Consider the following 25,699-nt stretch of genomic DNA (forward strand, 5'->3'; position numbering starts at 1 on the left):
GCATGAGGAGAGGAACTACTTGCATCTATATTTCAGTTTTCTGAGGCAACGGGAGAAGGCTCAGTGAATCAGGTTATTTAGTGGCTTTTGCACTGCAATATGACTTTCATTTATAGGCACCTATAATATCTGTCTTCAGGTTCCTGTAGTGCCATAGGCACATAGTTTTATGAAATCTGCAGAAGCAGTTTTAGGTACCCGCTCTTCCATATGTTTTGTTACAAGTAATGTAGCAATTTGAGGAAGTGATAATTCTTCAAATGTAGTTCAGTCTTATTCTCGTTTTTGCTGTAATACTTCAAGCAAACTTCGTGCAAAGTCCTCTGCAAGAGGGGATGTACTTGGAGTTGTCTTCTGCCCTTCCCTTGGAATCAGCACTCCTTTTGAAGAGGGGGAAGATGGATAACCTAGGAATATATTCTTTTAGCTGTGAAGGATAGTCCTAGCACTCTTGTGGAACAGAGATGGAGGAAGTGATTTTGTAAAGTAGCTGTTGAACCCCTAATTTTATTGTGTAGACGGAGATGCAAATTTCTGATGGCAGTAAATAGAATATACTCATTTGTATGTTCCACAGTTAGACAAATGACACTTACATCAGTGGAAAAACCCCGGTTCTCTACATGTTTGAAGGTTTTTATTTACTAGCTTTACTTAGTGCAGGAGTCTACATTATTTGGGTAACTGGGAAACAACAGCAGAAAAATTGCACAAAACAAACACTATTTCATTAGATGCCCCAGAATATGGAAATAATGCACAAACAAGATACTAAAATTACACATTGATTGCTGTATCACACCTCTACTTCCTTCTGAAAATACTACGTTTGTTACAAACCCCACACACTTCTCGTAATGTTTTCAGATTTATTTTTGATTACGAATTTTGTCTTCCATTAGAATTTGTGAAACAGGACTATCTTGTGATATGAGTAATCCCATTTTTAAAACAATTGATCATAAAATATTTTGAGCCAGCAATGAATAATCATATATTTTGGTAAACTGTGGGTTTTCTAACATTCTTTTTTAAATACATGGTAGTGTTCTATGTTAGAAAAGCACAGAAAGAGGTGTAAGAATAATATGTCTGCTTTTGGAGATCATGATTATAAAGCTGGGTCTTCTAATAAGCAAAAAGTAGTGTTTTCTCTGTGAGTTATGATAATTTGGTTTATATCCATTGCAGGATGCATTGAAAATAACCTGGCACACTGTAAAACACAAGGAGATCAAAAGCTGTGTACAAAGGCTAAATAATGACTTCCTTGCCTTCTCTGATGGCGCAGGCGTTGTCTTCTCTTCAATGTCTACAATACATCATGGGAAACACTGGTGCTGGAAGATGTTAAAGGCATTCCAGAGTTACTAACTGAATCAGCAGGGAGGGTTTTTGAATCTGGAAAGTTGATCCCTGTAGTTGTTTTCTAAAAACAACCCCAGCATTTCTCTACACCAAGATACGTAATTGGAAATGCCTAAGTTTTTTAGACTTGTTTCAAAATTGTGACTGCCCAACTAATGAATAGTGTAATCACGTCAATGCTCAGTTTGCTGGTCTGGGGTACTTTGTGCTCTGAGTCAGTTTATTTTTTAAAACAGGTGTACAATTTCTAAGCAAGAGGCATGCTTTTACTACTGTGTTAAATAATGTCTTTAATTCAGAAGTATTTTTCATCGCTGTGGAAGAGTACAGTGTGCACTGGCATTTTATGGAGCTTATTTCAATGTTCTCACATTAAATGCATTGCATTTCTTAAAGATTTGTGGACAGTTGACATTGGTGTTGTTCTCCTGGAAATGGAATGTGAAGGTTTTAAATTGGATACTGGCTCAAACTAATTGAAGCCATTTCAGGCTATTTATAACTGAAACCATTCTGATAATTTATAATTATCAAGTGAGTGGAGTATACAGTCTGGTAATTCTTTACCATAGATTTGACTTTAAATTGTCAAATTTGACAGTTCAAAAAAATGGTTTTGGGCTTGATTCCTTCAGAGTTAGGGTTAGATAAGTGGTCTTATGGAATTCTTCAGCCAGTGTTTGAGCATCTGCACAAAGGTTCAGGATCTGTGAAACTCAAGAGAAACTTGTGTCATTGTGAGGAAGGAATCAGAGTCTGATTAATTTTTTCATCAGGAACCTAAATAAACTATCCAAAACCACCAAGAGCTCTCTAGTACAGTTTATTAAAATTATTTCCTAGTACAGTTTATAATTCTTCAGACAACTGATGTAACTTACGCTGGCAAAAATTGAGTTTGCTAATGTATGTGTGACTTTCACAGCATCTGTGAAAGCCTGTTGTCATACAGACACGTGTCATTGCAGCTCTACCTCTTTCTACTGCAACTGAAGTTGAGTGGTTTTAAGAGTGCTATTTTAAAAACCTTGGTGGAAGTTGTCAGTAGATTTTTTTCTTCTGTTTCTTTTCTTTTTTTCTGGGTTTTGAATGTTTCCTGCTGTATCACCTACGAGTTCACAGCCTTCATGAAAAGTAGAAGCTAATTTTCAGCTCTTGAGCAATTGGTAACAGAAAGTTTCACACTGGTATCTTTAGAGGCGTGAAGAGGTGATGTGTGGGAAGTGCATGCAGTGGCCCCATAACCACTGCCGTCCACCATTCCAAATTTTGTGTTCTTTACCTTTCTTGGTTTTATAAATTTTAATTTTTTCACCTACTATGTTTGTTTTAAATATTTTAAAATATATAAATATATCTAATATGTTCACTATTTTATTAAAGTCTTCCAGGTACTTTAAGAGGTACAATCATGAGGGTGCTTTTTAAACAGTACACTAACCATTTCATAATCTCCAGACTGTGTAGCACAGCCAGGTGTATCATGCATCTGATTTTTACTCTAGAAATCTAACATACAGCTTAAGAAGCCTTTATGTGATGACTATTTCCAGGCAGAAATTCACATCTTTCCTACTTCTCATAATGTGACTGATAGTCCATGGTGCTGCTGCCTTGGGAGGTATGAGGAAATTGCAACAGAAAGATAAGAAATTCAGCTGTTTCCTACACGCAGCAGTTGAATATATTAACAACTGAGTATTTTGTCCCTTCCTTTTGGTTCGTTTGTCAATGAAGACATGAAAGAGAATTTTGAAATTGGAGCAAAGGCTGGCAAATGCCTGCATTTAAGGCAGTGCTAGGAAAGGCTGTGTGACTCCCTAGTGCCCTAAGAGCCAGGTTTTGGGTACTTACTAAACCTGGCTGGGGAAACCAGTATTAAACCTGGTACTTACCAAACCGGGCAGGTTTGGGTACTTACAAAACCTGGCTAGTTCATAGGCATCTTTGGTTACCTATGAACCAAATGGAATTGCCTTCTCCCAGCCCTAAGACCTACATGGCTTCTGCTGTGCAGGGGTGGATTTGATGCATTTATGACACTCCAGGGAAGCAGCTCTTACCACTCGCAATGAGATTTGAAGCATGAAGGTTTACAGATTTAGATAAAATGTAGAAGGGAAGCCCTCGGCATTTGTGTAGACTCTTGATCTGTATTGTCTGTAACAGCTGAGTAAGACACTACCCTACTTTCAGCAGATAACACTGGAGCTTTCAGTGATCTGAAAGGCTAAGATGCTTATTTTTCTGAACTTCTTAAGTGCTTTTTTTCTGAAAGAGACCTCTCATGAAGTTGGGAGAGCAAACGTAGGATCTTTGGCATAATTTGTTAGGATCTTTTGGGATTTTGAAATGGTCCTTTCGTATGAAAAATAAGGTATGTTATTTTTCTTTTTCCCTGAGCCAGAACAGATTGTTCCTGAACAATATTGTGTATTGATTTACAGATGTAATGATATCTGCATTTCAACTTACCTTTTTTTCTTTTTTTTGGTCAGGGTCTTTTTTTGTAGAAATACATTCCCAAGAAGATGCATTAAAACTATTTCATTTCAGTCATCTGGAATGCCCAACTTGACTCATATACCTAGCATTAAGCAAGGATATCCAATATGACATGGGAAGTGAGATCACAGAGGTTCATTAAAAAGTAATGAAATGTCTCCTTGGTTGATTTACAAGAGTGGGCTGTAACACGAAAAATTCCACTTACAGGAGCAGCTTCATGATTTGAGTGGGTTATTGCATAAAATACAAGCAGAGTAACTGGATGAGGGAAGTGAGTCAATTCAGTAGTTTAAGAATGGGATTAGGATTTCGATCAACTGTTCTGTTGGTGCTGACTCACTGTGACCTTACGCAAGTCACTGAAGTTTCCTACATATCAGCAGCTCAGCCTAAAAATATGCTATTCCTCTCACCTTCTGTGACTGCCTGTGAGCTTTGACTGTTGCAAATGAAAGGGGAGAAGTACTTAAAAAATTATAAGAAATTTTCAAATCTGGGTCATATTCTTAAAAAACTGTAGTTTTTCTTAGTTCCGTTTCCCCATTTTTTTACTGTTTTGCAATGTCTTTGCTTCACTGTGGAGAACTTTACAAATGAGAAGAATTGACTCTGCCTTATTTTACAATTAAAGCAACTGTTATGTAAAATAATCAGCAAACACACAAACTGAAAACAAGAATAGCTTTTCAAATCCCCTTTGATAATGTTTAACACAGGCATTTTAGTTAGCAAGTTATTTGTGCCAGAACAAACTGCTCAGCCTCATCTGGCTTAAGGGGAGGGTATTAGTTTAACAAATTAGTTCCCTAGTGAGAAGTTTATATTATTTAATATTAATATAATGTTATTTTAAAAGGTAAAAGCATTCAGATAAAGGGAGATGACATTGTATTTAACCAGGCAGTTGAAATCCCTAATTAAAAACCTCTCCTTTTTCAGAAAGAGTTAATGTGGCAAATAAGTTTTGTGCACTTGAATTTTGTTGGTAACTTCTGCTTCTGCCCTCATTTGTCCATTCTGTTGCTTTTTGTCATGAGATACCTTGCCCCATTCTCAATTTTTTCTTTCTTTCACTGTTGATTTAATGAATCACCCTGACAGCAAAGAAGAAGTTCTTTAGCTGGGGTTTAAGGCAAACAGGAATGTGATGCTGTTGCTTGGGGGTAAGAGTGACTGCACATTGGCTTACTGCTCGGCTGTTATGCTTTTGTGTCAAACACTCCCATAATGTGCACCATCTTTCAAGCCTGGGCAAGCACTTAACAAATCTTTGAGTTTTACTACAAATGCTGCCTGTTCACAGATCATAGGAAGGTGGGAGTTTGACTTTGTGACATATTACTTGTGAAAGCACTGAAGAAAAAAAGGTTGGAGAGGGACAAGTCAGTGGGCTATAGCTCAGCTTGTCTTGGCAACTTCAAGATTCCTTTCTTTTCCTGGCTGTATTCTCTTGGCAAGCTCTGACTGTGTAACAACGCTATCAAATGTATTTGGGACCCCATATGTGTAAAAATAATACATATTTGTAAACTATTCTCTTATATGTTAAAATAGAATATATGTGAGTAAAATAGTAAGTGAATGTGAATGAACATAGTTGAATAACAACAAATTATATGGCACAACCAATTTGTTATAAGGCTTAGCTGAACTGTATCTTGTATGTACATGGAGCTATTTATATAGCAAGTAATCACTTCCACCTTTTTTCTCCTCTCTTACATTGTGTGCAGTACAAATCTAATAAATATTTATATACTTACCTTAAAAAAAGCAACTGACTTTCACAAGACCAACACTTTTGAGTTATTTATGATACTGGCTCATGTAACTAAGAGAAAAAAAGATGGACCATATTTTACACTAAAAAGAAAATAGGAATTAACCTTTCTTTTAATAAAAGTAAAGCCTGAGCATCCTCTTTCATGTATATGAAATTCAAATACATATTTAAGAGCAGAAGTAGTTAACTGCAGATAATTTAGCAACTCACCTGAGCAAAAGTGTTTGCACTTCTGTAATTTAGCAATTGAAAATGTTAACTTTCAGTAAAAGACTGCCACAGCTCTTCCAGGTATTTTCTCACTAAGCATTGGGTTGAGACTGTTGTGGTTTTCCACACCAAAAGCTGTGTATAAGGAAAGGATAACTTACTTCTTCCTTGAGTGTCACAGATTTCAGATTTTGACACTGCAGTTGGCCACGTGTATGTACGTTCTGTGGTTAAAGGATGTATGCTATAAAGACTCAAACACAAACAGCAGAAATGCACTCCCTCCATGCAGCCAGAGAGCTTGCAGGGCTGCGTGCTGCTGGGCTGCACCTGAGCATTGCCATCACACTGCTACCCCCGCGTGGTCATTTGCTAGAGAACAATTTCTATGAAAAGGACTGAAAGCTCTTGTCGATTACTTTAACTTAAAAGGCAATGATGATTTTTAGAGGGACACTGTGTTTGTGTTTTATCTTAATATTTATTTAAGACGTTAAAGATGGAGAGTGTTGGGAAATTGCAAAACTCAGCATGTGTTCTCCTTTTCGCATTATAATGTGACAAAATGTGGCTTAGGAAGTTGCTGTGAGAACCACCTTTTCTAACACTTTTTATGGCTTCATTGGAGAAACATCTGGAAATTTCAGGTATAGAATCTAAATTAATTTCAATAAACTGTAAAACATAAACCAGAATGTATGCAAAGAACATTGATAGGAGATTTCATTGGCATCAGGTCTTTGTATTAAAGTGCTAGGCACAGTATTTACTCTCAAAGTAGTTTTTACATCCAGAAACAGTGTATGCATTGGGAGTGTCTGTGACATTCTGCTATGTAAAAGAGTGGAGTAAAGAAGAAGAGTGCTCAGAAAGAGACTTAAAAAATGTTTATTGTTGCCTAATAATTTCCTGTTGTCACAATGTGTAATAAATTTTGAAATAATTACAATATATTTTTTGAAACAGTGCAGGAAACTTTCGCTTTGTGGTGATTTATTGCTTCATAATGATATATTTTAGAACTTATAAAGGATTAAATAATGTGTGGATATTAATGACATTCCTTTGAAGTCCAAATCGTCAATGTCATATCTAAATTTAAATCTTATCAAAATTCCTTACAAGTAGTACTAAGTTTGGAAGTGGAGCTGTCTTTGTGTCTTGCATTATAAGTGAACTCATTTGGTTGTTGGGATTGTATATTCTCACCTATATGGGCAGGAGATATTTTGTTGCTTCTGATAGATTGCTTCCATGCAATATCCATCCTCACTATTAGTGCAATTATAGAAAGTAATTTCTAGGATTAATTATCGTCTTTGCCAACCTGGACTAACTGCTGTATTTTTCATGTAAAAATTAGCATTGTGTAGTATGCCAGGGCAGTTTGTTGAGAGGGATTTTTCTTCTGTCAGTTTCAAGAACCTGCCTTGATCTTCATAAAATACAAAAAGATGGTCAGTGGTCATCATTTATTATGCAAATTTTGATTTGTAGATAACAGTACATGAATCATTCTCTAGAGACATGAAAAAAAATCTGTATTAACATTATTCAACTATTGCTCTGAAATAAATGGTGCTTTGGGAAATGGGATAAACATTTTTTCCCCCCAATTTTTAGTGTTTGTATATCCATTTATACTCTAATTGGACTCTGCTGACAGATTATTATTTTTCATACTAGAGGAATGTTAGTGGAATTTTAAAATTGGTTGTAATTTTACTTTTTTGTGGAACTTCATCAGATAACTGGTTAGAACCAGTTTCCAGCTGGCCTTAGAACAGGAATGTTCTACTTTGATGTAAAGTACATCTCCTCACTACTGGCAAGCAGTCTCCTATTTAATTCTGGTGGGGCTTGCTTATCCAGGAAGATGTCCCTCCTTTTGATAGTGCACATTCTCTCTCTGCTTCAATATTGATCCTGTTTGCTTATTGAAAATGTTTCTAGGTGGGTGAGTTAAACAGCTCAACTGAATTGTATGATTTCAGGGATTATTGTATGATTTTATTATTAGATAACCATGATAACAAATTTATGCAAGAACTCCAAAGTATAGTTTTTCTCAGTCATTGATTATTCATAATGAATATTGTTGTTCATATGAATAGCTCTTGATTATTCATGGCATGTCTGAATGGTTGCTGTAAATTGGAGGATGTAGGCTCTCACTGCAAGAGGCTCTTGTTGATTTGTGTGTTATCAGTGATGCTCAACTTGATAATCTTTTTCTTCCTTCCCTTCTTTTATGCCAGTTCTGCATTAAGAATCCTGTTTCCCATTTCATGCATATCACACCACTTTTCTCCATTTAACTGTTTATGTCTCCTTTCGGTATTCAAACACTAATATAACTTTTGTTACTCCTTAGTTTAAAACTGACATATTCCTTTGTCAGGGTGTTTTAGTAAATCCTTTTCAGAACTGGATTGTTTAAAGCTGCTCTTTGGGGTGATAACTCCTTGTTTTGTGCCATGGACCAGATTCAGCCCATTTTTGGTCCAAATATAAACGGCATCAGAAGATGTTCCAAGTCACAGCAGGAGCATCCTGCCTTCATCTTTGGTGTTTAAGGCAGAAGAAAGTAAAACTACTATAAAACTTATTTAAAAAAACTACTAACCTGCAAAGCAAACACTTCCCTGCCTTCAGTCACTGTGCTTTCTGTATTAAAATATTAATTTTTAGTTATGTTTTTCATTAATGTAGCACCGTATTAAAGTTGAGTCTTAAACAGAGAGGGGATTATAAGTAATAATTATTAAAATAAAGGTCTGTATTGGAACCGTAAAAATCACAACAATAACCAGCCTAACTAGAAAGTTACGCAGTGTACAGATTGTTTAATTCTTTGAGAAGTGTATTTGGTGTTAAAAAAAAAAAAAGAAAAAGGAAGGGAAGGGGGAAAAAAAAAAAGGAGCATTAATCACATTCCTTCCCAGACTTCTTGCTGGTATGAGACCATATCAGGAATCTGGTTGGAAGAACTGAGTGATAAGTTCAGGTGCTTACTCAGTGATTCAGAAACTAACTGTGGATATGGGTGCCTTGACTTCGTTGTCACCTTTCTTTCATCCAGGTCCTTGTGATCAGCACCTCTATCTACTGTCTGCAACCAATTAATAAACTCATAGTACCTTTGTGCAAAGGACATTTTCAACGAAGTATTTTTGCTTAAAATATTCCACCTAAAGGGGCTTCCTAACAAGAAAAGCATTATAAAAAGTAGCTAGAATTATTTTTCTTGCAATTAAGGTCACATAAGACCACAATTACCTAGCCTATTCTTTGGAGCCTGGCTAATTTGAAGGAGATTAAAGATCATCCTGTGGTTTTAAAATTTTCATCATACAGCTTAGATCTGATTAAAATATTTTTAATTATTTTAGCTGGTTTTCTGTGGCTTTCTGTACATGTGGAGAAAGTTCTAATGTATCTCAGCCTCCAGTGTAAAGATAATGGGGTGCTCTGGCTCAGAAGGTTTGGTGGGTTTAGTGCTCAGGCGACTGCCCTGCCTTTCTGCCCCAAATGACTGATCCCAAGACATGCTGCATGTTGTGTCAGTCATTGCAGCATCTGAGGGTGTTGTCTCAGCTCAGGCTTCACTCTTGTTGGCTGCTTGACCTGAAATGCTGCACAGTGGTTGCATCCTCCCTTCCAGGACTGACACAGCATAGGAGAGAGCATGAGCAAGATTTTCTAGGGTGGATCTCTCCAAGTCCTCCAGCTCTTGTCATGGGAAAAAGACGGTAGCTGCAGATGTTCCGTAAGTTCTTAGTGCTCAGAAATGGGATGAATCTCAAGAGTTTATTCTACCTTGTGCTTATTCTACCTTGTATTGAACACAAGTAAGCAATTATGAGGATAGAAGTATTTTAAACAGAAGAGAGTAAATTCCAAAGAAACATGATTAGGAAATATAAGAGGAAATCTGATGAACTATGTCTGTTTTTAAAAAAAAAAAATTTCTTGCTTTTCACATTTATGTGAAAGGCCAGTAAAATAAATAGGACACTTGATCTGCATTCCAGAGGAGAGTAGAGCTTCTTGCTCATAAAAGCTGCTGAAGATGATACTTCATGGACAGGTTTCACAGAGCATAACCGTGTCTGTCTCTAGGGCTGCATGTTAAGTCTAATTTCAGTACATGACAGGATAGAAGACTTCCATAACATACATCCTCTGTGGAAAGCCATTTGAATTTCTTCCCTCTTTGTTCAGTTTAAAAATACTTGTAGATGTAAATTTGGTTTGGGCATTGATTGCTTGGTTGTAAATTAGTTTGGTCAAAAATCAGAACAATCTTTACATATTTTATAGCTGTGTGTTCATAGTATTTTCTCCTGCTGGAAAGTTAGTGTGATTTTAACAAAAGAAAGTTGGAGTGTACCAGGTGAAGAACAGTAACAACTGTTCTGTTCTATGCTTTGTTCTTAAAAAGTATTGCGAGTTAGTAACAACCTTTGAGTTAATTTATTGATATTTTATATCCGTATCATTGTCCTACCACAGCACTTTGAGTTTAAAGTGCAACAAGAAAAGTTTACACAAGGGAATCCATTTTAGTGGTAGAGAATCTCTGTAACTGAGGGCTTTATGAACATCTTAGGGAAATGTCCTCTGGGAATAGTTCAAGGATAGCTGACAAAGGGAGATGCAAACTTTATTCAAATAGAAAGAAGTGAAGGCTGGTTAATTTTTGTAATGACAGGTCATGTGGAAACTCAGAGCTCCATTATTCTGTCTAGGGATTCCATAATTGGAAATTGAACATGTGAAGATTGTCTCTACAGAAGCAATGAATGCAGGCTTGAGATGCAGCATCTCTACTGTTTGTGTGTTTCTGGCTTCCAGCGCAGATGTTGGATGATACTGGACCAGAAAAAGTTTTCAATAATAAAATGCGACACCTAAATAAGGTGATGTATAGCCTGTTCCTGCAAATCTGTATAAAGTTAGATTTACCTTGGAGGAGAATGTGCACTAAAAGATCTCTCTATGCCTCTTCTAGGTCCTTTATGAGCCTCTGATTTTGTTAGTGGGTATGGAGAATACCCTGTTAAACAAAGATTTCAGAATACTTTTGCGATTTTATTGAAGCTGAAGTAGAATTTGCCTTTTTTAGCTCCCCTGGAAAGTAGCTGTTGCATCACAATCTGAAAGCAAGCACACTGTAAAACACAGCAATATATAAAGTGATAGGTTTTATAAAACCAAAAATTTCTTTATCTAGAAAGTACTTTCCTCAGTAGGAAAAAACCCAACACCTGTAGTCAAGTTTTATTCTAGCACGTTTATCCCATGTTTCTAGTTTTACTTCTACATTAGGGCTGTTTTCTTAATAGCAGTTTAAAATTTTTAAATGGAAAAAATTACCATCAACCTGGTAAAGGCAAAGTTCATATTTTATAGCTTTAAAGACAAAGTTCGTATTTAATAGCTCAACTCACCAAAGGGGAAAAGTGAGTTACTGCTATATTTGTTGTATTTTAGCAATAAGAGCAGTTGAACAGCAAGTGAAATGGGATATGCTATTCCACTGTATGATGCAGGAGTCTTAGAAAAGCTTTCCCAGTGTTCAGGCATGATTCACTTTTGGTATGTTCATGCTGTGTCCAGTTACCTTCTTGTCTTTCCTGTACCCAGAAATTTGTTTCAACAGGATCCACTTTCTGATTTTGCTATGGATTAAAGTTTTGTGTTGTATTCACAGCTCAAGAGTTTGGACATGGAGTAAGACCTGAAGCCTATATAGAGCCAGAGAAGAGATTCCTTGATGGATAGGCAAGCATGAGCCACATTGTATAAAACACTGAGAAATACTGATCTGCCCCATTCTGGTCACATATGTTTGTTTTGAAGAAGAGGTTTCAGTGTGTTTTCTGAATGAGAGAAAATAGCATGTACATGAATGGGCCTGGTCACAAAGGGAATGTGAATCCAAAAGTAATTACAGGCTCTTATGTCCCGTCAGTATACAGAAAGAAAGGGAGGATCTGATGTATGTTATTCCTCTGCTTTCCAGTCTGGTTGTCTCAAAAGAGCAAACTTCTTCCACTCATTGTTACATGAGAATTCTGCTTTCATCAAGATTGCTGCTAATGATTTGGGAAGGACAATAGAATTTTATCATGAGAATCAAAGAAATGTCTGAAACTCTGTCCTTGTTTAAAAGCACCTTGCTGTTTTGGGGAATTCATAGGCTCACAGAATGGTTTGGGTTGGAAGGAACCTTAAAGATCATCTTGTTCCAACACCCCTGCCATGGGCAGGGACACCTTCCACTAGACCAGGTTGCTCAGAACTCCATCCAACCTGGTCTTGAACACTGCCAGGGATGGGGAATCCACAACTTCTTTGGGCACCATGTGCCAGTGCCTCACCACCCTCACAGTAAAGAATTTCTTCCTTTTGTCTACTCTAAATCTACCCTTTTTCAGTTTGAAGCTGTTCCCCCTTGTCAGCCATGTCCTGACACAACACACCCTTGTAAAATGTCCCTCTTTCATAAGCTCCCTTTAAATACTGAAATTTGTCAGCACTTATGTAATAATAAGCTGTTTCCTAAATTTATAGTGGTTCAGTAGGTACATGTGTAATGTTTACATGTAGCTGCATAAACAAGTGAATGTATTAGCATAATGTTTCTGGTTACAGAAGACTATTAGTGGCATGGAGTAAACTTCAGATCCATGTGGCACTTACTCAGTACTCTATCAGAAGTTTAAATTTTCTCCAGAACATACCAAGCTATAAAATACTTACCTACCTGATTTAATAACTCCAAAAGAATTAAAATACAGTAACTGGAACTAGGATTTCTGGCCAATTTGACCTCCAGACATTGTCTAGAGCTGCTAGATTTTCATGTAAGAAAATCTGAATTGGGAAAAAATTGTGCAAGGTGTAGGTTCCTCAGTAATAGTTGTAAGGAATTCTAGGAAAAGAAATATTAGAAAATAGTTGTGCTTTTGCTACAAGGGCTTTCTCTTTTAGAACTAACAGAAGTTAAAGACAGAGAGTCATAATCTGGCTGTATGTGATAGTCATTAGTCTTACAGTCTTAAGGTTAGTTTACTGCATGGGTGAACAGGACACTTCTGGAAAAACTTACGTGAAAAGGAAGCATTCAGCATTCTTTCCTATAATTCTCATCTATAAGGATTGGAATTGTGAGTGTTTTTTACTTTTACTTTTATTACTTCTTAAGTCCCTATCTTTCAAAAAAACCATTTATGAACATTTTTGATTAAAATGATACGCCACCTCTAGTGAGGCGCTCAGTAAAATGGTAAGAAATCACAAGACTCATGTGGAGAAGAATAAAGAAGGTATTTTTTTCAGTGGGGAGATCACAGAACACACAGTAACTGATTTGCCTCAGGTCACATATAAAATCTATAGTCAAACTTGGAATAGATTTCCAGTCTCTGGAGCAGCTATCCCATATTTCTGCTTTCTCTGAATATTTTTGATTATAACCAAAAGGGTTTTTTACTATCTATAATAAATTAGCTCTTCTAAGTGCTTGCTGAAGCATTATCGGTCTTTTCCGTGTTGTGTATTTCACTAGTATAATTTTACTGTCATCACTCAAATTAGATTTCTGTCTTTCTCACTTAAGGATGAGTTTTTTGATAGTGGAAAGTATGTTAGTATTTTTCTCCATATATACAGGTAAGTGAGAGAGCCTTACATTTGAGTTATTATGGAATTAAAGGTTTTGTTGACTTAGCTATTCTAGAAGTAGAGTATTAATCTAAGACTGGTACTGGGAGAATACTAGAAAATGTAATTCAAAACATGATTAATATGTGCCCAGGATTTTATGTGCCATAGAGGAAACCAAAACTAGGGCCAAGACAGATTTCAAATGGAGTTCAGCCACTGAGTTAGATTAAATTCTGGTGCTCTCTCTATCTGTGGACATCAGAAACACTGTAAAAATTCAGGAGTGTTTGCGTATTCAGTTAATAAATGTCTCTGTTTCTAATTCTAAACAAAAGAGGATTTTGCAGATCACAGGGCTATGGTATCTGTGAAACTGGTGCCAGCTGTCTCTGTGGACTTGAGTATTGAGTAAGATACCAACTGCCATGACCAATTACTGTACTGTACTGTAATGACCAATGACTGGTAATTTAGAAAAGGTTAAGGAGTGAACGGATGGGATGGTATTTTTTAATTTTTCATCTCTTCATAGAAGTGATAAATATAAAGATGCTAAGAACTTACTTCTTAAAAATACATTTGCATGATACTAAAATTTCCTGAAATTATATTTTTACAATGTGTATGTTTTGGACCAGATGAAGCCTCTAGGTTCCTTTCAACTGGGCTATTCTATTCTATTCTACATTTCTTCTTGGCCTTGTGACTTCTGTTGCTAAAAGCTTTTTCTCTTTCCTAACTTGATCAGCCAAAGTCAGATTGAGGTGTGGAAAAAGCCTACAAGAAGGAAATGGGTTGTTCTTCAGCTTTCCATGAGGAGCTACAAGCTCTAAGTGATTCTGTGTAGCTCCTCTCTACCGAGTGTAGCTCCGAGGAAGTCTGATAGCATCACTGGAATTTGTTGAAACAATCTCAAAATGATAAAAGTGAAAACTTCAAGATTTATTTCAGGTTTGTTTTCGAGAAAGGAGCACTTAAAAGTTTGTAGTGGTGTTTAGGTTTTTTAATTAAATGGTGCTTTTGTAATTTCCTCAAGTAATTGATCAACTGCGTTGTAACACTGGATAGAACTAGAGGAAGTTTGCTCTTTTTTGTGGAAAAAGAGCACTGGAGAGAATTAGAGAAAGTTTGCTCTTTTCTGTGGAGAAGTATTGGGATTTTTTTCTGTATCTTGCTGTGTGAGGTGGCAAAATGGTTTCTTTTAGACCTATACTGCCTACACTTTACTGATTGGCAAGTGTGTTGGGTGCACCTCCTCTTTAGTTCAGACAGAGTCTAAATTACCCTGGTAAAGGAAAAAAATCTTTCCAGCTGAGTGCTTTGACCCTTTATTAGGGGTTTTATATTTTATATTTTTTATTCCTGAAGTATGTACCATCTGTATTCTTCTCTATCAAAACCAGTTAGGTTTAGTTGGTTGAAATCTCTCTGCTCAGAGCATGTGTTATTCAGAACACCTACTGAAGCTCCAAATGGTAGCTGTGAAAGACTTCTCAGAGTTAGCTGAGTTGTGTTAGAGCACCAAGACTCTTAAGTCTTTGGCACCAGGTTGTAGTCTTATGAAGTGTTTTATCCTTTTTCAGTGTATTGCAGCTGTTTCATGCCCTGATTAATGAGAACAGAGCGTGAAAGCAACATGTTGCACGAGTGGAAATTAGGAGTTTAAATACTTGAACTAACTGCAGATAGTTTCTTCTCCATTCTCAATCTAGTATCAACTTTATATCTAAAATAGGGATTTTGTTCCTTTATTTGTTTTTTTTTTAATTTGCCGTGTAATGTTTCATCCTAATATGGCAATAGCTTACTCATTTTTGATATGTGCTACAAACTGTACTTTTAAATCAGTCTGCTAATTGCATTTCATGTTGCTACCAAGATATTTTTATTATGGCAATTTGTCTGTAGTTTCATATTTACTTCATGTCTTATTGCATTACCATATATTCCACTTAAAGGAAGCTGAAAGTTGTGGGGTTTTTTAATTATTATTATTATTTATTTTAACAGTAATAGTGCAAAAATCTGTTTCCTTAGCATAGGCTGGAAGGGATCATGAAGGTTGAGGAAGAAGCACACTGCATAAGCTGTATAATTGCATCTATATGTATTACAGTTTCACTTAGGCTAGAGTACATCCACATGAATGACCCTGAAAATATGGAGTATAAGAATAACTTTGAAAAAACATACAGTTTGTTACTACACAGAAATGGTGCTGCTTAATCACAAGTTAGTGTTTTGGTGAAGTGTGTGGCTGGCTTTCATTCTGAGATTTTGGAAAGCTGTTTTCTCAAAGCTAGCTAGTCAGTTTCTTTAACAAGACAGGGATAACTTTCATCAACAATGAAAGACTGAGCATGTGGAACTTGCTGCATTTTGTGATTTCGGTCACTGATGTAACCTGGAGGATGAATTAGCAGCAGGAGCCTGGGGCATCTCAGCTGAGGCAAGTGTAGTGCTTTAGGCGCCCCACAATACAGCTCCACTTGTTCCACTGAGCTACCAGTTCTTAGTGGTACTTTTTTAAATTAAAATTTACTTTGCATGAAAGCAATGTTTCTTAGTCAACATACTGATTTTCAAATTTATTTTGATGCTTCTTAGCTGTTTAAATTAATAGATTTTTTTGTTTGGTTTTAATTTTTGAATGTTAGGCTTCCTTCACTGTGAACAGGAATCTTCATCAGCAGCTCAGTGCAAGGTTACATTTTTACTGAAGTTTTTATTCTTGGTAGATAAAATCTATTTGTATTTTGACATAACTAATGAAAAATCTGTCAGCCTAAGTGACAGTAATGGAAGCTGCTATACAGAGATTGTCAAGAAAATCACAGGCTTGGAGTTCCCGAGTCATTATTTTAATATAAATCAAGTGTTTGATTGTCACATTTTTAATAATAAAAATAATTCTCAATCCACTGAACACATGGCATATTTTAAGGGGCTCTGAGTTAATATGAGCTGTGAGACTTTACCTTGTAATGAATGCTCTGTCTGTCTGAAGCCATACCTGTGCAGATGGTGACAATTTATCAAACTGTCTGCAATACTGAAAAGAAGAGGGCTGGATTCAACCTGTGAATTTCTTACTTGGTCACACAATGATCCATTTTCAGCAGTGGAATAGAAAAGGCTGTTCAGTAGCAGCGTGTGAGTCTGGTGGCCATCCATTCCCCTGGTACTTCCCCATGGCAAATTAAAGGGACCACGTACAGATACATTGTTCTTGAATTTGTCTGTTCCTTTTTTTGTACTTGCTGATGCTGTCTGCCTGTACAATCTCTTGTGACAGCAAGCTTTATAAAATCACTACCTGCTATGTAAAGATGTGCTTCTTTTTCTTTGTTAAGCTGATCTCAATACAGTTTTTTCACATTCCTCTGTGTTGTAATATTGTGGGCTTTGGTGAGCTATAGTTCTGCAGTCACCTTACTTTTCCTCAATTATTTTTTAAACATTGTTCATATCACCTTGGTCTTCTGCTCTTCAGTCTCTCTTGTTGTAAGGCAGCTACTGTTCTGTGAATCATTTGTGTTGCCTTTCTCTGTACCTTCTCTTAACCACCTTTTCTGAGTTAGAGAGAGCAGAACTGTCTGGTACAACAGTGTTATAGAGCAGCAAAATTATTTTCTGTCTTGGTTTGTTGCTTTTCTTAGTGATAACCAAAGTTTTCTGGCATTTCTGGCTGTGGCTGAACTTAGAGAGAGCTCAAACTGCAACTCCAAGATCTCCACTCCCCAGTTGATGTGAGAATGTTAATGAGGTTTAGATTTTTCCTTGAAGCAACTTTCAGTTCACAACATGCCCCGTTCCCCAGTTCAATTCTAGTAATATTTCTTCAGTATTCTTTGGTAGGAAGCCTTGTCAAAGGCTTTCTGAAAATCCAGGTCTACAGGATCTTAATTTATCCACATGCTTTCATCTACACCTCCTGAACTCACGGTAGGTAGCAGGGCAGTATTTTCCTTTACAAAAGCTCTGTTGACTTTTTCCTGTTGGATGTGTGTGGATATTCTGTTGTATGGACTCTACTGTCTTACCAGGAGTGGATGTTAGTATCAGTGGTCTTTTTGGGACCTTGAAGGCCCCCAGGCCAATGCCACCTAGTGCACATGACTTAGTGATTTGGCTGGTCTAGTACTTCCTGTATACACCCTTAGTGTTGATGAAGCTGTTCTGATGTTGTGGAGAACATTGTGTGTGAGATACCATCTCATCGTATTCTTTGGTAAAGACAAGTGCTGAGGATTTGATGAGCTTCTTTCCTGTGACCTGCTTATCCTTGAGTACCCTTTTCATACTTCCGTTGGGAAATGGTCCTGCCAACCAGCTGGCTGTGTTTCATGTTACGAAGTTTTACGAACATTTTAGTCTCATCATGAGCATCTGTTGCAAGGTTATCTTAAAATTCTTCTTCACCCTTTTAATTTACTGTTTGCATTTGACTGCCCTGTTTTATGGCCTTTCCTATTCTCATTTTCATCCTACTCACTTCCAGAAATTTCCTCATGTTCTTTTATTCACTGTCCTGAGACATTTTGAGCAGCATGTCCAATGTTTTACATAAAAAGAAGTAGAGGGTAGAGTTTTATCTTTAATCCTTCAGTGTTTTAGATTGCAGTTGCCAGTAAAGGGTCCATAATCAGTTTACTATTTTCTAAATTCAGAAGATTTTCTCCTTTCTTTGTGTGTTTCTAGCAGCAGCAGAAGTAAAAAAGTTATCTTTGCAGAAATGTGGGACTTTGCAAAGTATGTGAATTAGAAGTAAGGGAAAGTGGTTGGTTTCCTTTGGAGAAAAAAAAAAAAAACCTGTTTGACTTTTCAGGTGTTATATACTGGACGTTTTAAAATCTGCTGGTACAAAGATGATATCTCTGTTTTTTTATGAACCAAATACCCACAAATCCTTTTTTTCTTGAGATTTTGCAGAGTAGCATTTGACATTCTTGGATAATCGAGCATATATGTACTCCCTAATTTTATGAAAAATGGCTGTATTTTTTGTAATTAGATTTCTTCTGGAAAATATACCACAGTGGAGCCCTGTGATGTTGTGATTGTAATATTGTCAATCATTTTCCTTTACTCATGGCTAAAATAGTAAACATTGTTAGGGATTCTTTTCCATTCTGTTGTAATTCTAGTCGTACACTTCTGGAGGGACCTTGTATTTCTAGATGATACAAGATGTATGGGGAAGTTCAGAGGTTTTGGCAAGCTGATGAGAGGTGATTCTGTAAAAGTGAGAACTAGCGTGGGAGTGTAGGATCTGTACTTCTTGTTTCTCTTAAATTACAGTAGGAAAGTAGTTAATATAATTGGAGTCATTATTGCTTATGCTTCAGATTTAATGTCCAGCTGAGATTAATTATGAAAAGGCTTCTCAGAACAGTGAGATCTTGGAGCACTGTCTTAATTGCCATGGGGAGAAAAAGGGGAACCAGCTACCTTCTTTAGGTGTAGTTACAGCCTGATCAATGCTTTTGAAAAACTTAATATTACCTGTTTGTAGGCAATAATGAGGACCCAAATTCAACAACATGAGTGGTCCCTTCCAATCTCAAATTACTGGAAATGCTCTAACTTGGGTATAGATTCAGGAAAGCATTATTAGCAGATTGCTTAGTGACTCAATTGGCAGATAGAATTTTAAACATTTTAAAGTCTAAATAGGGATATTGGGCTAAAGATTTGTGCTCAGTTTTGGTGCCTGCAGCCATGGAATTGTCTACTTAAGATGCTCAAATCTCAGCCCAATGTATTTATTTGTGGTAAAATGAAAACTTCAAGTGTATATTCTAAGTGCTTATACTTCTTGGGTTAATGTTTTTCAGATTTTTTGAAAATTTTGATGCAAAAATAAATTCTGTAGATTATTTACTACAAGATTATTTACTGCCAGCTTTAGGAAGTTTATTTCAAATGGCTGATTGGCAAAATAGATTTAATTTTGAAGTTATTGGTTTGACATTAAGGATATTGTTTTTTAGTGGGTGAGTAGAAAAAAGAGAAAATGGTTTATGTACACATGAAAATTAGAGGAAAGAGTTAACTAATTCTTCAGTGAGTCATAGCTCAAGGTTTTGGGAGCTTTGTTCTTTGAACAGAGTTTAAAATTTCCAAAAGTATTCAGCTTAATATATGTTCTGTGTCTCCTAGTACACCTAGTGCATTTTAGGGAGTGTGGATTTCCTTCCGTTTTGGAAATTTTCCTAGTAAGTCAGTGTCTCTCATGAATGTAGAGTACCATTTCCTTGGAACTAAATTTCTCTGGCCTTAACATCTCCTGACCCTTGATAAACACACAAGTCATCTCCTCCCATCCTTGTGATGAGCTTCCAAAATCTCAGAGAGCTATACAAAGCGCAGATGCTGCATGGCTGCAACAGAGAGCTTTGAATAAGTGCTTGCATTTGCTAACTGATTAAATGTGTTTAAATAATGGAAAACTAGCTTATCTTGGGGTCTGATCAGAAAATTGCAAACTGTCTTAAAATGGTGTGTGATGAGCAGACCTTTTTCACTGGGAATTGCTACCCCTTAGCTAGAGCAGGAGGGCTGACTGAATCCATTGGTGCAGGTTGTTGGCATGTGAAGTAAACTGTGTCAAATCTAAACTTTCAGCTACGTTAGATCTGAGAGGGTTGCTTTTTTTGAGAGCATTAATTCAATGGCTTGGTGGTCATTGGGCCGTATTTGCAGTGTGTGATGCTAGGACTGTCTAAATGAAGGGTGTGATCTCTGTTTCTCATTTCAAGGAAATAGTAGGAGCACTAAAGTGCTTTCAGCTTTTTCTGTGTTTTTATTACTTGCATTAAAGTTAAGGAGAATTTGACGTCTGATAATAGAAGATGTTTATGAACTTTAGGTCCGGTCTTGGTTAAGTTTCTAAAAGTTCTAGAACAAACATCTTCAAATGATGTTTGTATCACATTGGCTAGAAATTGTGTTATAAAAGTCTCATCATGTTATTACCGTACAAATTGAAAATACTCTGAAAACAGTAATTTTGGAATATAGTATCCAAATGTACTTGCTTTTCCTCATACTCTTGTGGGCTTCAAAACTGAAGAAAATATGTTTTGGGACTCGTGTAATTAGCATGATGGGTTCATGTAATTTTATTTGATTAAGAGGAGAATTTCTGTAATGGGATGAGTCCCACGCACACTGGTGAAAGCAGCATGCACCTTTAACATACACTAATTTGTCTCTTGCTCATTTAAAAATATGGGTTGTATATAGACAGAGTTCTGTCTGCAATGGAAAGGTTTGGATCAGCGAGTCATTTTTTTGCCTAAAAATGTTTGCATGGTAAAAATACCCCAATCTGTTACTGTTCTCACACTTTGCAGATAATAATTATCTCTAATGGTTTGCTGATTTCATGCTGAAGGCTTCAGTTCAGCAACACATTCAAAGTCTTGCATGACTTGCATCATACTGGATTATTCCCTCTGTTTTGAAGTAATTCACGTGCTTGAATCAGATACATTTAAGTACCTTGGTGAATTAGTGTCTGTGTGGAAATTGTGTTTCTTCTCAACATAATCAGTTTTGGAACTGGAAATTACATTGTGTTGATGGTTTTAGTACTTTTTTTCTAAATTGTGCCACCATCAGTTGTTGCTCAGCCTTGTAGGTTTGCAGCTATCCAGACAATTGAATTATTTTGTGTGTATCTTCAGAATAATTATATGCCTCTTGACAGCCTTTTCTGTTTACATGTAAAATTAGCATTTTGCTAACACTGTAGTTGTTAAAAAAATAGAAAAAGAAAAATCTGGTGGTCAAAAAAATTAGTCTCTATTTAATGTGAACAAATGAAAGTTTAAATTCACAGTTATATAAGGTGTAACATAAATTTTTAAAAAGCATAACTTTATATGTGTAGCTATTTCTACATGTATTTACCTTGGTTTCTGTATTTTAATATTTTTCAGACAAGTATAAAAGAAGGATTACTACTGAAGCAAACCAGCTCTTTTCAAAGGTGGAAAAAGCGTTATTTCAAACTTCGAGGTCGTACCCTTTACTATGCTAAGGATTCAAAGGTAATTCTATGCTATTAGTGTCTAATGTCATTGACTTGTGACTTCAATTTTGTTTAGGTTTATAAGTACAGTAATAATAATTTAATAGTTTGTTCACGGTTGTTTTATGTAAAAACTGTTGTATATAGGATGTAGCGTATTAACTTTAAGGAAGATTGGTGATTTCTCTTGATTTTTTTTATTTTGGATGAAGTTTATCACAGTTATTTAAATGTTTTTAGCTATTCAGACAAATAAACTCATTTTAAGGAGTTGTACATTTTTTTGGGGAAGTGGCTTTCAGACAGTCAAAAAAAGTAAAAACTGGATAATGCTCAGAAGTGATCTCTCAAACTGAATTCTATTAAAACTCTTCTCCTCTGATGCCCGTACAGATAGTTATGTGGAATCGAGATAGGCTGATTTTCTGCCAAAACTGATGTATAGGGGAAAAAGCTGTTTCTCATCAATTGAATTTTTTTGATGGGAGAATTGGGGGTGGGCAGAGGGGAATACTTGTCTTCTCTTTGAAAGGCATTTCCTTCCTCCCCCTCAAGGCCAGGGCTGGGAGAATTTTTTTTGTTGGGCTGACTCAGATTGCGCTGTTCCGCAGCGCTGGGTGTTAACTTTCCTTTACCCTGTGGGGTTGCAGCATCTCATGGGAGCTGTAGGTGAGGTGCTTCAGGTCTCTATCTTCTGTAGCCTTGTTTTCTCAACAAAACTCTTAGTAAAGGCACAGAGATCTCTCCTTCTGGTACTGCAGAACTGTAGCTGCACAGTTGTGTGGCTCTAATGAATCAATGAAAGCATCATTACTCCAAGGAGCCCAGCACTGCAGTACCTCTGTTGTCAAACTTCTCTGCACTTGGTGCCACCACGAGCTGTTCATATAAAGGATAAGCATGGCAGATGAGAGCTCTGAGAAGGGCAACCTCAACTCACAATATGATGCTGAGATGTTTTGAAAATGTGAGCCTACCCTGCTGGATGAGGAATATGGGATATTTGCATGCTTTTGGTTCTGTGTTGGTTTCACTCCAACAGGTCTGAGCACTTGCTATCTTGGGAGCCATGAAACTGTTGTAGCGTGTCCAGAAGACAGCCACAAAGATGCTCAGAGGGCTGGAGCTCCTCTCCTATGAGGACAGGCTGAGAGAGTTAGGGTTGTTCAGCCTGGAGAAGAGAAGGCTTCAGGGAAACCTTTTAGCAGCCTTCCAGTACCTAATAAGGGCTACAGGAGAGCTGGAGAGGGACTTTTTACAATGTCTGGTAGTGATAGGACAAGGGGGAATGACTTTAAACTGAAAGGAAAGATTTGGATATTAGGTATAGGGAAGATACTCTACTGTGAGGGTGCTGAGGCACTGGCACAGGCTGCTCAGAAAAGCTGTAGATGTCCCATCCTTGGAAATGTTCAATGCCTGGTTGTGTGAGGCTTTGAGCAGGTGGCATGGCAGGAGGTTTGGAGCTAGATTATCTTCAGGGCCCTTCCAACCAAAACCATTCTGTGATTCTATTATAAAGATGAAAAAAGAAGGTGGTGTGAGTAGGCAATTGTGCCAGTACTGTAATGCTGAATCCAGACATGTGAAACTCCCCTAACATGGATTCTCTGTTCTGTGGCATGGAAGAGGAAATACATGGTATGGCTAAAAAAATAGGCATTTTTGTTGGACTATTCTTCTGTGCTAAAAAAACCCATTGTGAGCATAACAGAACCTAACTGATCCGTTGCCAGAGGCTGGAGTGTTCAGGGTAGACGTATATTTCTCTTGTTGGAACATCAAACAAAGGAGTGGAGGAGATGTCTTCAGGCCTTTGAGATTCATCTTCTCATATGGGTACCATATCATAGCTTCCTACATGACTTTATAGTTCCATTCTAAAACTGAATAATTAATTTACATTTTACTGTGTGTGAATCTCTTTCCTCTGACACCACATTTTTGCTACACAGTAGACACTCCAAAGCTTCATCTATCTAAAAAAAAACCCTTCTTTTGAGAGATTTTAAAGCAATATGATAATGGAGCTGCTTTTTTTATGCTCTCATGTACCATTTAGATAGCAAGTAGCAAGTATTTAGGGGCCAGCTATGAAATTTTATCACATCATCAGTGTGTTCTATTTTTTTCACTACTTCTATTTTCTATTTTTATTTTCTAATTGGAATAGACAGAATGAAATTAAAGCACATTTTGTAAGCATACCTGAAAATGGACTCAGACTTAATTCTTCTATGTTCTTTTCCCTTCACAGTCTCTAATATTTGATGAAGTTGACTTGTCAGATGCCAGCGTAGCTGAATCAAGCACAAAAAATGTCAACAACAGCTTCACGGTATGGAACAATTTTAACACTGTTACAGAAAGCTGTGGATAGACTGTTACTAAGAAAATCAAGCGTCCTCTGAATTTCTTATTTTCCTGTGTTTGGAAATGTCTTTTTTTGGAATTGGTTTAATGTATGAGAACAATACCACATCGACTATAGAACATTTTATTTCAGTGAGCAGAAATGTCATATGACAGTTGTTTCAAAAGATGATGTTACAAGGCATTAAAAATACAAGATTCAGTGTTAGTACTTTCTTAGCACTTATTAGTACAGCTTGGGTTTGTTCTGTAGCTTCTCTTTGAGGTGACATGCTGTATTAAATATAATTGTGGTTTTGTTTCTTATCATAACATTTTTGGATTCTTCTCATATTGAAGTGTGCTTTTTTTCATTGCCATTCATACCCATGTATGTTTCCAAGTCACGTGGAAAACTGTCCCTACAATCACACCTTGATTCTGATACTGCTGTAAGAAACACAAAGTGTTCATAAATCCCCGTTTCTGTAAGTTCACAGGTGTGTTTTACATACACAAATGGTCTTCCATTTCTTGTTCAACTGCTCTGTTAGAACTAAGTGATAATGTCTGACACAGTTCCTCTGCTGATTCTTAACCCCTGGGGAAAAAAAATTTGAACATGAACTAGTTATGGGGAAGACCGTGGGTGAAGTTGTCCGTCTGAAGGTCTTGAGTTATCCCACTGACTGCAAAGTCATAATTTTTCTTGAACTGTATGTCCCATAATTCTCTATTAAAATGTTGATTTTTCATTTTCCTGATGTTTTTAATACCACAGGTGATCCGTATTAGTCCATATTACCAGTCTTGGTTTTTCTTCTCCAAGGCAGTCAAACACAAGCCTCGTGAGAGCTTCAAAGTTCTTCCTTGCTCTGGTACTTCCCAGGCAGCTGCTGAAGCAGTCAGAGCACTTCAAAGATGTGCTTGTGGTGGCCTTGCCAGTCCAGTGTGTTGTGGCAATCTAAGCTGCTTTGCTGATTAAAAATGCAATTAAAAAGACTACTTTGATGGAAGGTCTCAGATGAGGTGGTGGCTGAGTAAGATGCCATCTTGTCTTTTGGAAAGGTTCTTTCTGTTGCCTAAAAGTTCTGCTTCTTTAGAAAAGTGGGATGCTTGGGCTTTTTCCTTTTTGGTTTTTTTTCCCCTCTTGTTCAATGTTTGGAGTTTTGTTATCCTTTGTAATCCTTTAGGCCCATTCAGTATCTCATTCTTCATCAAAAGCATGTTTTGGTTCTAGTATTAAGACTTTGGGGGAAGGCAGTAGTGAAAAAAGAAATCTCTGGCTACAGCTTTAACAGCTTCAGAGAAACTTCATTTTAATGTCCAGGGTACTTCAGGGCAAAGAGTGTTTTCTCTAAGGAGTCTTCAAATTCATTTTGAAAAATTATTTGGATTTAAATGTGTCCTGGATTGAAGAATCATCTGATTTGACTGTGAAATGTGGTAGCAGTCGTCATCTTGCTTAATCTTTTGGCTTCTTTCTTTGTGTTTGCCTAACCCAGTCTCCCAGCAACACAGCTCCGTGAAGTGAGACATCTCTGACCTCGCCTGCGCTGGGTTGGACTCAGGGGCTGAGAGTGGAGTGGGTGGTTAGCTCTCCAGCAATACTCCTTATAAATAAAAGGAAACATTTCTTTTTGCCTTTTTATTTTCTTCCATTTAAAAAAAAATAATTCTGCCTTTCTTAAAATTATGATTTTTTTATTTATGTTCTCAGTGATCGGTTAGCATTCTCTTTGTTAAAAAAGCAAAAATTAAATCCT

General features: G+C 36.8%; 1 protein-coding gene across 3 annotated transcripts in view; it reads left to right on the forward strand.

Annotated features, from left to right (window-relative positions):
- Window positions 1–25,699, forward strand: part of DGKH (diacylglycerol kinase eta) — a 157,139-nt gene that overhangs the window by 59,059 nt on the left and 72,381 nt on the right. For 2 of the 3 annotated variants that reach the window (XM_085059159.1, XM_085059165.1), the window contains exons 3-4: window positions 21,490–21,600; window positions 23,839–23,919. In XM_085059159.1, the coding sequence (XP_084915285.1) occupies window positions 21,490–21,600; window positions 23,839–23,919 (192 nt within the window). Of the gene's footprint in view, window positions 1–21,489; window positions 21,601–23,838; window positions 23,920–25,699 lie in introns of those variants that run through there. The other variant, XM_085059174.1, reaches the window with a different exon arrangement.

The sequence above is a fragment of the Lichenostomus cassidix genome, chromosome 1 (genome assembly GCF_008360975.1).
Source record: "Lichenostomus cassidix isolate B80296 chromosome 1, HeHo_3.0, whole genome shotgun sequence".
Lineage (NCBI taxonomy): Eukaryota > Metazoa > Chordata > Aves > Passeriformes > Meliphagidae > Lichenostomus > Lichenostomus cassidix.